This window comes from Rana temporaria, chromosome 2, assembly GCF_905171775.1.
Source record: "Rana temporaria chromosome 2, aRanTem1.1, whole genome shotgun sequence".
In the NCBI taxonomy this organism is placed as follows: domain Eukaryota; kingdom Metazoa; phylum Chordata; class Amphibia; order Anura; family Ranidae; genus Rana; species Rana temporaria.
The window spans coordinates 110,635,542-110,653,792 of NC_053490.1; the positions used below are offsets into that span (position 1 = coordinate 110,635,542).

An 18,251-nucleotide genomic window follows, 5' to 3' on the forward strand; every position below is an offset into this window, starting at 1 on the left:
GCACAGACACTAGAAGCGATCCTCCTGCAGTGCGGCCAGAGGAAGAAAAGAAAAAGTAGAAGCCAGCAGCACTGCACAAGAGTCACACATGTCAGCAATAAGGCAGTACTGCTGAGCCTCCTGCTTAGCAGATGCCCAGGCCCCCCCTTTGAACTGATGAGGCATGGGCCCAGCACAGGACTGGCTGTACTACTTTATCAGCAGTCCTGACTACACATGTTGCATTATGTGCCAAGGTGAGCACCCAAGAGTGTAGACTGAACAGGCCAGCCTCTAAGGTACAGGCCATGGGGGAACAGATTTGGAAACTTACAGGCAAGGACAATAAGCAGCTAGATCTTTATATAGGAGATACATACAAAGACCTTAGCAAAAACTGGGCTCTCACTGAGTGGGTGGGGTTATAAAAGAGTATACTCTAGCAGGGATAAGCAATTAGCGGACCTCCAGATGTTGCCAAACTACAAGTCCCATGAGGCATAGCGAGACTCTGACAGCATCAAGCATGACACCCAGAGGCAGAGGCATGATGGGACTTGTAGTTTGGCAACAGCTGGAGGTCCGCTAATTGCTTATCACCGCTCTAGGGGCAGCACCATTACTTTTACCATCTCCAATCACCTGAAGGTAGCCTGCATATAACCCATGGTCTAGGAATACAAGTCCTATGTTTTGTAAAATTGAGTACACACACACACACACACACACACACACACACACACACACTGAAGCAGGGGGTGCCCAACCTTTTGAAGAGCAATGGTCACTTAAGCGACTTGGTAACCAGTCGTGGGCCACAATGAGCTGAGCGGGTGTATGCCAGCCCACTCTGCTCTGAACCCACTCTACTCTTTTTGCTTATCAGATTGCAGATAGGCATCCATTTACATCTGCCACTCCTTAGAGGTGAATGGAGGGTCCGATTGGGTCGGACTGACTGGGTGAAAGGGACATAAGGCTGCTTTCACTGTTGCACTGTTTACCCGCACAACAAGTTCAGCACAGTTCACCTGTGGCTTTCCTGCAGGTTAGCTGCACTTTGCCATACACTCTATTATATCCTGTAGGTGTGGTGCACTTTCAGAAAGCACAAACTCACAGGTAATAGAAGTCTATGGCTCAGTGCAGGTAACCTGCAGGTGCACTGCTCTGCACCTGTGGATCAGTATAAAAGCAGCCCAGCAACCACTGCAGAACAGATATGCCCATATATACTGATTTTAGTAATAAACTTACCTTTAACAGTATTCTAGGCCATCCCATAGCAGGAGGTCACGGGCCACATGTGGCTCCCGGGCCTCTGGTTGGGCACCCCTGCACTAAAGCATATGTTTGATACTTGTTGAGCCTGCCAGAATTTCAGTGGGTTAAAGACTTCTAATGCCCGCTGCCCAGATCTCTAAACAAGCCCCTTAGAGAAAGACGGAGATGTTCAGTAGTGCAACACTATCCGAGGGAGATATTGCCGCTTCACTATAGACCCAGTACAGTGAATAGTTCTCTAGGACAGAAAACATTACTGGCGAGAACACAAAATAAAGGCCTGGGGAAAAAAAAAAAAAATGCAGCCACATCTATAAAGTGGTAAGCTGCACTATGTTTTGTGGATCTGAATGGCAATTTAGAGTGTCTCTAAACCATTCTAAATTAAAATCCACTCATGATCAGAAAACTGCAAGTGAAATAATATTTTTCCTTACCTTGGCCACTCATTTTCATATGAATTCACAGGCTCAGTAGCAGCACTAGCAACTTCTTTAAGAAAAAAGAAAAAAAAGTTGATGTTACAGCTCATCATTTAAAGACTAAATTATGTTTTCAGTTATTTGTGGATGATAGTGGGCTTATCAATTTCTTTTAAAGGGAAGTTCAGGAATTAAAAAAAATTAAGCCAATCCCAGCTGCAGCTGTCCGACGGCTCTACACCAAGAGCCAAGCAATCGAACGCCACTGACCCCGATGAGGTCCTTTATATAATAAAACAAATAAAATAAAAAATAAAATAAAAAGAGAAGAGAAGATTCCCCCCCCCCCCCCCCAATGTCCATCACGAACACTGACCTGCATTAAAAAAGCAAGTTGAACATAATTGGTCTGGTGATATAGGGGGCAGGGTCACTGGGTTTACCAATTTTTGAAATTTTTTATTAAGTATTTGCAGAAAATACAAGTGTGTTGAGCATATACAAATTGTGATTGAATATAACCGGGTTTGTACTTCAGCCTGTATAATGAGCAACCCTGTTTCAGCTGGATACATAAGGAGTACAATACCTGAAGCATCAAGTGCTATTTCGACTCAACTTAAATGCTAGCTTTCTAATTCAATATATAGGAAAAGTAAAAAAAAAAATAAGTTAGAGAAAAGAGAAGGGGGAGAGACAGGATGGGGAGGGTGTGATGTACTATGGGATATCCGGGAGCAACCTTATACAATATTGGATACAAAAGGAATCAAAGTCAGAAGAATATCTGAAACGAGACCAAACTCCCCAGGCAAGTTTGTGAGTTTCAGATTTGTCCTCATCCCAAGCGATCATACACTCCACGATCTCAATCATGTCCAACTGACCAGCGATGGAGCCTCAACTTGGTGCCATCGTCTAGCCATCACAGAACTTGCCGCTGTGATGAAGTGCCTATCTAGGTTTCTTTTAATTTGTCTGTAAGCCTGGCAACAGTACTGTAATCTGCGGTTTATTTGGAATTTTTTCTCCCACCAAACTTATCAAATTTTAGTATATTATCCCAAAACAGGTCAAGTTTGAGACAGGTGCCCCAAATATGGGTCATGGTGCCCATCTTTTGCAAACATTGTCAAACATCAGGGATAGGATACATTTTATGTAAAAAAGTGTAGGGTAGTGGTACCATTGGGATAAAATCCGACAATTGCGCTTGAGAGAACGTAGAGTTTATATGCAACAGCCAGTATTTTGTCCCATTTAATATCATCCGCCGATATTTGCAATTCTTGCACCAATTTTGAAAGAAATGGTGAGGCGTTCGGGTAGGATTCCCTCAAAAAGATCCAGTAGATCTGAAAGTTTGGTCTGGTCTAGAGGATTGGGACAGCAATTCAAAAGCAGTGCAAGTTCCGTAGAGGACCGTTTTCCTAAATGTTTCAACTGTGTATATTCTAAACATGCACAAGATGAGCTATGGCAGGAGGGGAGCAAGAGTCCAGCCAGTCAGGGCATGACTCAAGAGGATTGTCTCTGCAATGCCACTGAGAAACTTTGTACTTGTCACAGTAGAGGGAAAGATGCTAGGCCAAACAGCGGGGTCAAGGGATTCGGTCTGAAGTGCATGATCTGACCACAATATATTACCAATATTACTCTGAGTGTAAGGTCAGGGCGAAATAAATTTATGAGTGAATTGTGAGCCACCGAGTAATCAGTAGGATGGGAGATTCTCCACACAGCCATCAAGTTATGTTGCAATAGGATTTTTTTCAACCTGCTAATTTGAGTATGATAGAGAGCTACAACCCAATAGAATAGCTCCCTCCGCAAACTATAGAAGTTGTGAAGATACCGACTAGAGTATATGGGCATTTTGGTCTTGGGAATATACAAATTTGCCAGCGTGTATAGTCTGCCATGCAGAGTGGGTTTTACAAACAAGTACCTTCCCGCAGGATCTACACAAACGTGCGATAAGGTACAGATTTGTAAAAGGCAATTGCAACTCCTCAGAACTTCCAATGAGAACAAGTACTGTGAAACCAGGATGCGCAAAACAGGAACATGATCAGTGCAAAAATGGGTTGCTTGAAAGGCATCGAAACCTTGGATTTGTGGAAGTCGTACAACATCTAGGAACATTTGAATGGTTCATTTAAGCCTTGGGCATTGAAACAGCAGAGCTTCAGTGAGGTCTCAGTCTGTGAGCCACTGATAAGAAAAAAAAGGGAGGGGAAGGAAGGAAATAGAAAGCCAAAGTAAAAGGTAGTTAAATCAGAAAGGTAAAAGGGGCTAACCCACCCCTTTAGAGTAAAAAGGAAAGAAAGTGGATGCCAGACTTTAAAGCGGATGTGCCATGGAAAAAAAAATATTAAAAGCCAGCAGCTACAAATACTGCAGCTGCTGACTTTTAATATTAGGACACTTACCTGTCCTGGAGTCCAGCGCCGTCCACAGCAGAGGATGAGCGATCGCTCGTCACTCTGCTGCTCCCCCCGCCATCCTCAGTGAGGGAACCAGGAAGTGAATCGCTCCGGCTTCACTACCCGGTTCTCTATGGTGCATGTGCGAGTTGCGCTGCACAACCGACTGGCTCCCGCTGTGCTCTGGGAGCCAAGTGTTCCCAGAGCACAACGGGAGGCGACGTTCTGCCCGCAGTTTACCCAAAACTGTGTGGCCGGAAATGGGTGCAAATACCTGTCTTTAGACAGGTATCTGCACCCCCCTCCCCCCTGAAAGGTGTCAAATGTGACACCGGAGGGTTCCGATCAGCGCGAGTTCCTCTTTAGGGTGGAGCTCTGCTTTAAAGATTACGTCTAACACCTTCTTAAACGCTATAGCAAATGGCCAAAGAAGCCCACAGAGAATCCATCTGATCCAAAACAGGAGAGACAGACAAAGTTCCTGTAATCTACTTTGGGGGGGACCTATACAAATCGTGACAAGGGCGCAGCAAAACCCACCTAATAGAGATAAACATAGTAATAAAGTGAGGGGACAGTGCTAAATTGGGGACCAGATACTGTGAGCTAGGAAGGCAGGACTGGTATAAATATGTTAGAGCCAGCAGCAGAGGACCTGCATATAGATGTATATGCATAAATTGTGTCAGGATCTGCAGGAAATCAGGTTCATTCACATAAGGAAAATTCAACCATCAATTGACATGCAGTGGGTCTTCCGAAACCATTAGAATTCCCAGAGCTGTAACCAAGACAATTGCACCGATCACCATACTGCCCCCTTTATGGCAGTCTTAAAATCGAAGCTCTTTAAAGTGGAGTTCCATTCAAGAGCATGTGTAGCTGCTGGCTTTATTTTTTTGGGGTGGAACACCGCTTTAAGAGAAATTTAGGTAACATTTAAAAATCAGTCTTACAGCACCATGCTGTCCCTGGAATCAAAGCGGATTTGCCAAGTTGCAGCCGGAAAGGACTGAATGTCAGCCATTGCTGTGCGGTTACCCTTCTGCGAGTACCGTTTTGACATGGATCGGGTAGGTGGTAAACCCGCGATCCCCTCACTTTGCCAAGGTGGGTACAGAGCTCTTCACATCCTTGCGCCACCATTGTTAAGCCACGCTCACTCCCACTGGGTTTAGTTGAAGGCAGGCTGTCATTTGGCGAGCGACAAACAATGGGTTTGGTCTTGTTTGGTTGGCAGCAGGTTTTGTGCAGTTTGGCAGCTGGCGTTTGTGATCAACAATGGATTTACATTAAGGGAGAGGTTTGCCTAAAAACACACTTAACCCGATGTAAATTCATAGTTAATTACGATAAATATCAGCCCCTCGCTAAACAACCAGACCGTTGCTTCTCACTTAAATGACAGCGCTGTTTCTCCCCCCCCCCCCGGGTAAACCCAGTGACCCTGCCCCCTATATCACTGGACCAATCACGTTCAGGCTTTTATAATGCAGTTCAGTGGCCGGCGTTCATGATGGACATCAGGGAACCATGTTCCCTGTATTCATTTACATGGGGAGGGGCTGGGATTTTGGGGCACAGCCTTCTTAAAAGGGGGCTTCCAGATTTTGATAAGCTACCCTCTGCACCCCCACAACCACTGGGCCAGGGTTGTTGGGAAGAGGCCCTTGCCATCAACATGGTGTGCCTCCATGAGGGCATGCAGCCTGGTATGGTTTAGTAGAGAGGAAGGTGGCGTTTTTTTATTTTTTCCTTCTTTCTATGAACGCCGCCGCTTCTGCTGTGCATTTTGTTTTTGGTCCCTGTTGGTGGAGACCAGACAGACGGCCAGTGCCCTATCCGCAGATGAAGTTTGGGCCCATGGCATTACCCTGGCACAGGACGTCAATGAGAGTTGACACCGAGGCTACAAGAAAATGGCCGCTGCTATATTTCCTGTGACACTCACTAGTGAGACACAGGATGCAGCTAAATCCTGTTTTTTCACATGCAGTACTGGACAGAGAGGGTATGCGGATTGCACCCTGCTGTCCAGCGCTGTAAAAAAATGCAAATTGATGCCCTATGGGGCAGAAGATACATCTTCCTGCTTTACCCATTAGGCAACAACAAAATGGCCGCTGCCCCACTTCCTGTATACGGAACAAGCTCACTGCCCCACTTCCAGCCCCACTGATAAGCCACCTTATATAAAGCACCTTCATTTTACCTCCAACTACTCCTGAAGTCACAAGAGGTGACGAATACGCGTACGAGTGTAACCAAGACGTACCCGGAGGTGACGTCGGCGAACGCACTCTTTCATTTTACATGCCTGATTTTATCACAGCTATGCGAGTACCCTAGTGTATTCTTTTGTTAATAAACCTTTTTAAAACAATACTGCACTATTGGCACTTTAGCTCCCTGGGTGCGAGTCACTGTCATTTCTCGGACGTGACTACCGAGAGGGATCCATCTCTTCAATTACAGTCCATCCGTAATCGTGCGGACACGACCAGAAAGTGTATTTGGGCTGATAAGCGGTTATCTTACAGCAGTAAGGTAAGGGGACATCCTCACTTATTTTGAAGAGAACACCGGAAACCTACCTTTTCTTCACGTTATTTTGGCATCTACATCTGCGCGTTTATTTTTGGATTTTTCCTTCGTTATGCTTATAGGCTTTTTGTTGCATGGACATTTAACTTTGCCTATTTCAGTCACTGTTGTGTTCTGCACACTGTACACCCCATTGGTTAACAGTACACCAATTATTGTATTACACTGTATGATACTAGCACGGTCACGTTTTATTATCCTACTTTTGCCAGCTGGATTAGCTGCACTGTAGCACGTTAACTTTGTCAATATTTTTTCACATTGTAATTTTGATCATTAGTCAGACTATCTTTTTACATATAAGGATTTGCTACACTTCCTCTAAACTTGTACCCCATTCCCTATTTATAGCGCAGCACTACCCTTTTCTTTATATCTGTTATGGTCTGATACACCCTTCAGTGCCGCAGCCGTAACCCCCCTTCCTTTTTCCCCCACTTCTTGGTAGCGCGGTAATACTCACTCCCTCAATACCTTTTAAAGTGTTAGATCTCAGTCTGATTTATTGTACTACTAGTGCCTGGACACCAGTCAAATGTATTACCAATAGGTTAGACTAAAGAAAAAAATAATTACTCAAATCTACAGCCATCAAGACCTCTAAGGAATATTACAGTTCCTAATACTGCCCAAGACACAATTCAATGCCCGTTATACATACTTCGATAGGTGCACCAAGGATTGACTTTTGTCACTGTAGGGTTACCACTGTTGGTGTATCCTCCTTGGCTTGGCTTTTCTGCAGGTCTGTTGGTGTATCCCTCTTGGATTGGCTTTGCGGTAGTTCCAAGGTTGGCATATCCTCCTCGACTTGGCTTATCTGCAGAAGGTCTGTTGGTGTATCCCTCTTGGATTGGCTTTGCTGTAGTTCCAAGGTTGGCATATTCTTGACTTGGCTTTGCTGCAAGATATCCACTCGTGGTGCATCTACCTTCACTTGACCATGCTGTATTTTTTTCACCATTTCTGTATCCTTGATTTGGCTTTGTTGTAAGATTTCCAAAGTTATCACCCCCCCCTGGACTTGGCTTTTCTGTAGGATTTCCACTGTTGGTGTATCCTTGACTTGGCTTTGCTGTAGCGCTATGGTAATCAAGCAGGGGAAAAAAAAAAAAAAGTGCAATTATGTCCATATGTGGGGAATCTTAAATATTTAAAAATGCAACCAAATCATGTTCTATTCTGCCTCTAAATATAGAATGTTGTGGTTAGCATTTTAACTAAATTCTCTGGGCGATTGGGAGCCAGTGTAGGGCTTGGCAGACAGGGTAGTTTGCAAGGTGGATAAGTCTAGCAGCATTCATGATAGCATGAAGAGGGGATAGCCCAAGGTAGGCCAATGAAGAGAGTTACAATAAGCAAGGTGAGAAGAAGAGAGTGAATGAGTAGCTTGGTGGTTACATTTGTTAAAAGGGAGCATATTTTAGAGATGTTAAAGGGGTTGTAAAAGTTTGTTTTTTATTTTCTAAATACTTTAAGCTAGTGCATTGTTGGTTAACTTACCTTTTCTTTCAATTTTCCTTCTAAATTTTTTTTTTCTTTGTCTGAATTTCTCACTTCCTGTTCCTCCTCAGTAAGCTCTTCTGAATGACTTTCCACCGCTCCGATGATGGTGGAAAGCTTACTGAGGAGAAACAGGAAGTGAGAAATTCAAACAAAAAAACATTTAGAAGGGAAATCAAAGGAAAAAGGTAAGTGAACCAACAATGCACTAGCTTAAAGGAACCAATTTAGAAAATAAAAGACGAACCTTTACAACCACTTTAAGGAGGTGAAGTCTACAAGCATTCAACAGTGTTTGAACTTGGGGGCTGAAAGGACAGGTCAGTCTAGGGTTACACCCAGTACCCTGGCATGAGGGGAGATTGATGGTTGCAGTATCGATTTTGATGAAGTCATGAAGGGAGGCACGGGGGAATATTACCAGCTCAGTTTTAGAGAGGTTTTGTTTAAGTGGTGCAACATCCATGCCGATGAGAACAAAAAGCTGAGTTAGGCTTACCGGTAACTCTTTCTGAGTGTCTTCCAGAACAGCCCATGAGACCTAGGGCTCCTCCTACCAGGACAGGAAACATGTTAACCCCCACCGGATAAAAGGGCAGTCCTCCAGGCCCCATGCCAGTCTTCGAGAACCGTAGGACTACCCTGAAAAAACATATGCATAAAACACATAACTTCCATACAAAACCGGGTGGGAATCCATCCGGCTGTCCTGGAAGACTCTCAGAAAAGGAGTTACCGGTAAGCCCAACTCAGATTTTCTCTCAAGCGTCTTCCAGGACAGCCCATGAGACGATGAGCCAGAACCTACCAGTCTAGGGTGGGACAACTGCCTGAAGGACCTTTCGACCAAACGTCTGTTCTTGAGCGGATAGCAAATCCAGGTGATAAAGTTGAATAAAGGTCAAATAACTGGACCATGTGGCAGCTTTGCAGATTTGTTCCGGTGAAGCACCAGCCCTCTCAGCCCAAGACGCAGACAAAGCTCTCATTGAATGCGCAGTAACAAAAGGTGTAGGAACTTCTCTAATTTTATAAGCTTCCGAGATGGCTAGCTTAGACCATCTAGCCAAAGTGGCTTTAGATGCACTCTTACCCTTGTGCATACCTGAAAAGACAAATAAAGCGTCTGTCTTCCTGAAGGTCTGTCTTGGTGACCTCCAGATAGACGAGAAGGGTTCTTCTCACATCTAAAAAAAACTACATTTATTTTCCTGGTCGCCCTGAGGCGAACTACAAAAGGATGGCAGTACAATGCCCTGTGATCTGTGGAATGTACTGGCCACCTTAGGCAAAAAACCTGGATCAGTTTTTAAAACTCAATCCTCAAAAATCGTGAGGAATGGCTCCCTCACTGATAAGGCCTGTAACTCGCTTACTCTACGAGCTGAGGCAATTGCTACTAAAAAAAAATTGTTTTTAAAGTAAGTAACTTAATAGAAATATTCTCTAAGGGCTCAAAAGGAAACTACCAGGGTTTGAAGTACCAGGGACAGGTCCCAAGTTGGGCAACTTCTTACCACTACTGGCCTGGCCCTAGAAATGTATTTGAAGAATCTGGCTACCGTGGGATTTTCCAAAAGAGAAAACTGGAGGAAAACACTGATAGCTGCCGCCTGTACCTTCAAGGTACTAACTGAAAGACCCTTGTCGACACCCTCTTGAAATAATTTCAAAATAGAAGGATCATCATGCGTTGATCTTTGGTTTTTAGACAACCATGAACTAAACTTTCCAAACCTTGGAATAAATGGCTCTAGTGACCGATTACTTTGTCAGAAAATCCCTGAGCCTTCAGTATCTTTTCTTCAGATACCAGGCCGTCAAGTTTAAGGAAACCTGTGGGTGTGCGACTGGACCCTGCGATAGCAAGTCCTCCCTCTTCTGAAGCCTCAGTGGAGGTTCCGAGACTAGAGTCTGTAGCAGGGAAAACCCATGGCCTCCTGGGCCAAAAGGGGGCGATCAGAATAAGGTCTGTTTCTTCTAGGAGAAGCTTCCGGAGCACCTCTGGAATAAGTCTGATCGGCGGGAAGGCGTAGCAGAGGTCGAATGGCCACAAATTCACCAAGGGATCGATCCAATGATTGATCTGCTGGGTTTAGAGAAAATAACTCCTTTGTCTTGCAATTGTTTTGATTTGCGAACAGATCTGCCACGGGCCAAACCCATTTGCTGGTGATCTCTGCAAATACCTCTGGATGAAGCGACCAATTGTCTCGTTCCACCTTGTGGCGACTGAGATAGTCCGCCAGACAGTTTTGCGTCCCCTTCAGGTGCACTGCTGAAATTGACACTAGATTTACTTCAGTCCATAAAAAAAAATCCTTGGGCAATCCATTGAAGAATCCGACTCCTCGTGCCTCCCTGTTTGCTGAGGTACGCAACGGTCGCAATGTTGTCGGATAGGATCTGGAGATTGTGACCCCTGATCTCCGACTGAAAAGCTTGCAGGGCTCTCTGAACCGCTAGCAGTTCCCTCTGGTTCAATGAAGCTTGCTTCTTTCAAGGACCATTTTCCCTGTGCGACTTGGGTCTCTGGAGGTGGGCTCCCCATCCCCAGGAACTTGCGTCTGTCGTGATCCTCTTGGATACAGGGATGGACCATGGCAGGCCTTTTGTTAGGTGAAGATTTGTCCACCATCACAAGCTTCTTTTTACCTTGGTAGGTAACCAAACTCTTGACTCCAGGGACCTCGAGTCTCCATCCCAGTTTTCCAGAAGGAACATCTGCAATGGTCTTTGATGGAATCTTGCACATGGTACTGCAGGGAAACACAAGGTCATCAGACCTACCGTCCTTGAAATTTCCCTCAGCGAGACCAACATTGGTCTGCAAGGCTGAAACTGCTTGCACCATCTTGGAGACCTTCTCCTCTGGGAGAAAAACTGTAGCCCAGATACTTTACCTTCTGGGCTGGATCTAGGGAAGACTTCTCCCTGTTTAATCAGCCAACCTAGGGATTGAAGGAAGTCTTGTACAGTCTGGAGATCTGTTATTAATTTTTGGTAAGACTCCGCCACTATTAAGTCGTCCAGGTAAGGGATGATAGTTATCGCCTTTAACCTTAGCGGAGCCAGCGCCTCCCGATACCTTGGTGAAGATGCGTGGGGCTGAGGACAGACCGGAGGGGAGGGCTTGAAACTGAAAGTGCCGGACTTCTGTTCCCATTTTGACCGCTATTCTCAGGAATCTCTGGAATGCTGGGTGGATTGGGACTTGCAGGTAGGCATCCCTTAAGTCCAAAGTGGCCATGAAGCAGTTTGGGTAAAGCAGGTTTTTGATAGAGAACACTGTCTCCATATGGAAGTGCTTGTACCTGATCGATCGGTTTAGAGACCAAAGATTCAGAATGAGCCGATATTTTCCTGACGGCTTTCTGATAACAAAAACGTGGGAATAAAACCCTTTGTTCTGATCTGAACGGGGAACAGGAATCAGGACTTTTTGAGCCAACAAGTCTCCTATTTGGAGACCCAGAGCCCTCGCTTTCTCCCGATCTTTGGGAGGAGAGTTGATCAAAAGTTGCTCTGGTGGTTGGCAGGAAAATTCCAGCCTGTACCCATTTGCCACCAGATCCAGAATGAAGGGACTTGAGGTGACTGCTGCCCACTGTGGGAGAAAGGCCCTTCATCTTCCTCCCACTGGAAGATGCTGGTCACTGTGGCTTGAAGGGGTGTTGAGGTGTGTTAAACAAAACACCTCCTTTACCCTTGCCCCCGGTCCAATGCTTCTTGGGCCTATTGTCCTTTTCTATGTTTGGGCCACAAAATTTTTCTGCCTGTCTGCTTTTACTTGCTTTCTGGAAAGGCCTTTTCTATTGGCCATACATTCCAGTGCCTCCTGCAGACCTGGGCAAAAAAGATGATCCCCTGTTAAGGGAAGCCCACATAGGCGCAATTTAGATGCTGCATCACCAGACCATGTTTTAAGCCAAATGCTTCTTCTGACTGAGTTCACTAAAGCTGAAATCCTGGCTGTCATTCTTACAGATTCTGCAGAAGAATCAGCTAAAAAAAAATAAAAAAATAAAAACACACACGGCACTAAAAAGGAGGAAAAGATTTTAGAATCTCCTCCCTAGAGGTACCTGCAAAAAGATGAGTTTGGATTTGTGTAAGCCATTCTTCCAAATTTCTGGATACACAAGTGGAGGCCAGAGCTGGTTTGAGATTCCCAATAGCTGAATCCCAAGCTCTGTGAAGGACATCTTTCTTATCCATAGGATCCTTAAACGTACCCATGTCATCAAACGCTAGGTCCGAATTTTTTGAAACCTTTGAAAGAGGTGCGTCTAACTTTAGATTTTTGTTCCACGGCAGCGCTGCATCCTCAAATGGAAACCTTTTTAGGTTACCGGAAAAGAAAGGTTCTCTCTGGATTCTCCCACTCCAGCTTGATAGTATCAAGGAGGGAATCGTGCACTGGAAAAAATTGTAGATTTCTTTTTGTGCAAACCTCTGTACATAAGGTCATGTTTAGACAATTGTACCTCCTCCATTTCAAGAGTTGTATAGATGGCCTTTAATAAGTTATCCACATCTTCCAAAGACAACTTAAACCTTGAGCCCCTAGAGCGGGGATATGCAATTAGCGGACCTCCAGATGTTGCAGAACTACAAATCCCATGAGGCATAGCAAGACTGACAGGAAGAAGCATGATGGGACTTGTAGTTTTGCAACAGCTGGAGGTCCGCTAATTGCATATCCCTGCCCTAGAGGATACTCTATCCCTGGGCTCTGTATCTGACCCCGATTCTTCCGGAGAAGAACGGGTAGATCTGGCTTCAGCCTCAGATTCTTCACTCTCTACGCTCAGCTGCGGAGCACTAACGGCTGAAGCTTTTCTTTTTGAAGATGTACCCTGAGGGGGAGCCTGAAATTTGTCAATTGGATCTTTTAAAGAGCTAGAAGTAGAAGTAAGCTCATCTCGGACCGAAATCAGAATATTTTTGACAGGAGGTCACTTGGTCATCCTTCACTAAACCATCTATACATGTGCGGCAAACTGTTTTGCACCAAGTGGAGCTCAGTTTGTTACCGCAAACTGCACATTTTCTTTTATGTGGCTGCGCTTGGGATTTGTCCTGGGTCTTGGCCTGAAAGACACAAAATAAATAACCCCAATAAATATCACAAGCCCGAAAACACTCCCATCAACATGTGCAGGAGAATAGAAAAATGTGTCCCCAAACACCAAATCCTATGATTTGGGGGGGGGGGGTAGAACACTCATCAGGATAGCAAGAATAGTGGCAAAAAAACACTTCAGGCTTATCCGAGAGGTGCTGGTGCAGGAGAGTCCATACCGTCCATCTGGTAGTCTTACAGCCTGTGCTGCTTCTACCAGAAATCACCAGCAAGCCATCAGCCCCCATTCGCGCCGTTTATGGAGACAGGAACCATGTCTCCGGCGCCCGATGATGACGTCACACGACCCGGAAGTGACCCCCGCCGGATCTTCCTGTTGGCCAGCTTGGAACGCAGAGGCTCCGCCCCTTCAAGCGCCTGATTTCCTTGTTTTCCCAACACAAATTAGCCATGCTGTGTGCGGGAAAGGACTGCCACCTGCCGCACTGCGAACGACGCTAGGGGCCGGACGCCACCCCGGTCCTGGCCCTCCCCAGGCACAGAGAAACAAGGGCAGCAGTTAACTCCTACCTCCCCAGCGAAAAAACTGCTATGGCAAGGAGGTTAGTAAAAAAAATATCCCTCAGACGGCCATTAGAGCCCCTGCCCATGAGACCTAGGGGACCAGGTTCCTGAAACATGTTACCCCCCCCCCTCCGGAGGAAACACTAATACTGGCATGGAGCCTTGAGGACCGCCCTTTTATCCGGTGGGGGTTAACATGTTTCCTGTCCTGGTAGGAGGAGCCCTAGGTCTCATGGGCTGTCCTGGAAGACGCTTGAGAGAAAGGATGTTTCTGGACAGCTGCACTTTGAACAATGGCTGCCTTTATTAAATTAGGAACAGCACTACAAGTCACAGCACACAACAAAAACCTAGGCATCTGATGCGTTTTACACTAAATCTAGTGCTTAGTCATAGCTATGACCAAGCACTAGACATCCTTTCTTTGCTGTGACTTGTAGTGCTGTTTTTAATTCAATAAAGGCAACCATTGTTCAGAGTGCGGCTGTCCAGAAACATCCTTTTGTTCCTGTCTGCATTGCCTGCACCTGGGATATCTGCACAGTGGATTCTCATCAAGGCTCCCACCTCGAGCAGCTACTTTCTTTATCCATGCTGATGTGTCAGTAAGTTAGTAATGCAAGAGGAGACTAAAGGAGTGAGGTGAAAAACAGATTTGGGTGTCGGTGTATAGATGGTATCGAAGCCGTGGGCAGTGACCAAGGGAGGTGTAGATAAAGAGAAGGGGTCCAAGAACAGCCTTTTTGGCACCCCAACAGAAAGGGGCAGAGGAGAAGTAGACAGTTGTAGGCAACACTGAAGGAGCGCTGTCATAGATAGAACCAGGATACAGCAGAATCTTGGAGGCCAAGGGAACAGAGTTTGAGAAGGCTGCAGAGAGGGCAAGTAGTAGGCGTATGGAGTAGTGGCCATTTGTTTTAGCAGTTAGTAAATAGTTATTTTAGTAAGGCAGTTTCCGTGGAGTGCTGCGAGTGAAAGTCAGACTAAGGGGTTAAATAAGTTATTTTCATGAGGTAGGAGCTAAGACTGTTGTAGGCCAAGTGTTCTAGAAGTTTAGAGGTGAGCAATGAGATGGGTCTTAAAGTGGTGGTTCACCCTAAAATCCACTTTGTCACTAGATCCAGCATACTGCTGACCTCTGCAGTATGCTGGATTTTTTTTTCTTTTTTTTGTACTTATCGTTTTATCCGTATGTCTGCTCCGGCTCCGAGCGGCGTATCCTTCCGGGTATAGGCGTTCCTAAGTAAAGCGCAGTTGATTGACGGGCTTGGATAGCGCATCACACCTTCCGGAAATAGCCGACGTGACTCTCGGCAATTTACGGCGCCTGCGCAGTCAGCTCTACACCGCAGGCGCCGTATAGAGCCGTAAGCAGCCGAGAGTCACGTCGGCTATTTCCGGAAGGTGTGACGTGCTATCCAAGCCCGTCAATCAACTGCGCTTTACTTAGGAACGCCCATTCCCCAACGGATTCCCCGCTCGGAGCCGGAGCAGACATACGGATAAAAGGATAAGTACAAAAAAAAGAAAAAAAAATCCAGCATACTGCAGATGTCAGCAGTATGCTGGATCTAATGGCAGGAAGTGGATTTTAGGGTGAACCACCGCTTTAAGTTGTTCAGGTTGGTGGGGTCCAGCAAGGGCTTTTTAAGAATGGGAATGATCTGCACATGTTTTAGAGGGGAGGGTAAGGTGCCACTAGAGGGAGAGATGGATGATGTGAGGGAGCAAAGGATAGAAGAGGGCGACCGTAGAAATTGTGAGGAAACAGGATCCAGGAGACAATTTGTTAGGTGGGCATCTGAGAAGAGTATTGCAACCTTCAGTAGCCAGTTCAAAAAGTGTTGAATGTGCAAGATGTACGCAGTGGTGGTGTCTTCATGTATTGCATCAATCTGGTCTTTAAAGTGATTGGCAATTTTATGGGCGGGGCGGGAGTTAGTGGGTGACAGTTAAGGTTGAGAAGGAGATGAAGGGGACTGGCAAGGTATGAGGGAGACAAAGTAGGCTTGTTTGGCAGCATGGAGGCATGAATTGTATCTTAGGAGGGCTGATTTATATAGGGTGAAGTCCTGCAGGCATTTGATTTTATGCCAGTCGTTCAAGAAATGAATCAGAATAAGTGCAGCGCCAAATATGATAATATCACTTAAGGGGTATAAAGTAATGCAATTGCAATTATGAGTGAATAAAGTGCAATATGCAAATGTTACAAAGAATGTCCTTGAATAAAAACAATGTAGTTGGTAATAAAGTGCAATGTGCAGATTATAGCCTTAGTGTCTATTAAAAAAAGAAAATAGTGAATATACCAGTCCATTATATGAATAGTGAATAAATCGATCTCTCCAGTGTCATCCATCAATATATGCGTTTCTCATAATCCTTGCACTCCCTCACCTTCTAGGCTTTTTATATGAGCCTTTGAAAATGTTTAATCCTTTGCTTTTTTATGAAGAGCATTTCATTCTAAAGGCTCATAAAGCCTACAAGGTGAGGGCACAACTGGTGGAGGGAGCACAAGGATTATGAGAAACTTACTGGTGGATGACATTGGAGAGATCGATTTATTCATTATTCATAATGAATTGGCACAATATTTTCACCATTGTTTGATTTATAAAAAAAAAACACGGACACCAGGGATATAATCTGTACATTGCACTTTATTACCAACTACATTTAAGGACATTGTGTAAGATTTGCATATTGCACTTTATTCACTCATATTGTTTACATTAATGCACTTTATACCCCTTAAGGGATATTCTTATATTTAGTGCTGCACCGATTCATTTGTTCAGCTCATGTTTAGGAAGGGTTTAATGCTGGCAGCGTCACTAGATTAATATAGCGTCTCAAGGCTTTTATATATTCAGTCGTTCAAGAGCATGGCAATGTCTCTTGAGATTTCTAGTGGTCAGTTTGCCAGGGTTGTAACATGTAGTTAGACGAGAAAGTGCGTCCAGCAATGAGTGAGTTGTTGTAGACAGAGGAGGCTAGGTCCAGACAGGGGAGACATGTCATGTGTTCAGTAGCAGAATAAAGGGTTTAAGTGGCAAAGGTTCCTACAAGTAATCGTTTGCTGCTTGGTGGGATGGGTGGTTGGTGGCAAGGATACAGTGAAACCGATGAGGTTGTGATCAGAGAGGAAAAGTGGTGTTTGAGGTTTCTCAGGTGTGCAGAGATGGGAGAATACAAGGTCAATGTTACCACTGGCATGGTGTGTGTGTGTATTGGGTTAGGACCGTTCGGTCAAAAGATGAAGTTGAGCTGTTACCTTGACAGGGATGTTGAAGTCACCAATGAGTGTGGGTATTTCAGAGGAGGGAAAGTAGGGTAGCCAGGCAGAAACGTCAACAAAAAAAAGCACAATACTGGTCCAGGGGGCCCATAAATTGCTGCAATCTTTAGAGAAATGGGAGAAAACAGATGTATACAGTGCATCTCGAAGGAGGGATAGGAATGACTTGGATATAGAGATAGCATGGGATGCAATTATTCTTTAGAATATATAAATCTGATCTGTGGCATCTCTATACACACACATCTGACCAATTGTGTTTTTCTGGGTAGATGTTACAGCCTTGTCAGCTCTAATCTGATTTAATCAGCCTTCAAGAGGAAAAAAAAACACACACACACACACACACACACACACACACACCTTCATGGTCCATGGTCTTAAGAGATATACTACAGCATATAAAATTGCTACATAAACCAGTTTGTAATTTAACATGTCATTTCAATCTAATGTTGCTGTAAATTTCCTAAAAAAAGTCATAAAGTTCAATGTCCTGTTCAAAAATCAGATAGGGTTAAAGTGCACCCAATGCCCCGTACACCTGATCAGAAATTCCGACAGCAAAAGTCCAATGTGAGCTTTTGAATAGAAATTCTGACTGTATGCGCCAGACTTTTGCCGTTGGAATTTCCGCCAACAAAAGATTGAGAGCAGGTTCTCAAACATGTGTATGCAAGCCAAGCTTGAGCAGAATTCCATCAGAAAAACCATCCAATGTTTTTCCGATGGAAAATCGGATTGTGTGTACGTGGCATTAGAATACTGCAAGAAAAAAAAAAAAAAAAAAAAATTTTATGAAGAGGAACTGAACTCTGCCTACTTTTGTGGGGCACCACTTAAAAAGGATGACATGCTCCACTTTAACGCCCCTTTCACACTCATGCTACTCTGCAGTCACAAGAGAAGGAAAATAAAAATAAAATAAAAATGTTACTCACTTCTAACTGGCTGTTACTAGGCATATTTCATAATCTGCCTAGTTCCTGGTCCTAGGTGGTTCAACTTCCTGTTTTAAGACCCCATTGCCTCCTGGGAAATGACTCCTTTCCCAGGAGTCTGGGAAAAAAAAAAAAAAA

The 18,251-nt window shown here is 44.7% G+C and overlaps 1 protein-coding gene across 2 annotated transcripts in view; it reads right to left on the reverse strand.

Moving 5' to 3' along the window:
• Positions 1 to 18,251, reverse strand: part of LOC120929373 (protein D7-like) — an 81,741-nt gene that overhangs the window by 13,189 nt on the left and 50,301 nt on the right. For both annotated transcript variants that reach the window (XM_040340759.1, XM_040340758.1), the window contains 2 exons: positions 7,377 to 7,798; positions 1,701 to 1,755 (listed from right to left, as the gene is read on the reverse strand). In XM_040340759.1, coding sequence (XP_040196693.1) covers positions 1,701 to 1,755; positions 7,377 to 7,798 — 477 coding nt within the window. The remainder of the gene's footprint in view (positions 1 to 1,700; positions 1,756 to 7,376; positions 7,799 to 18,251) is intronic.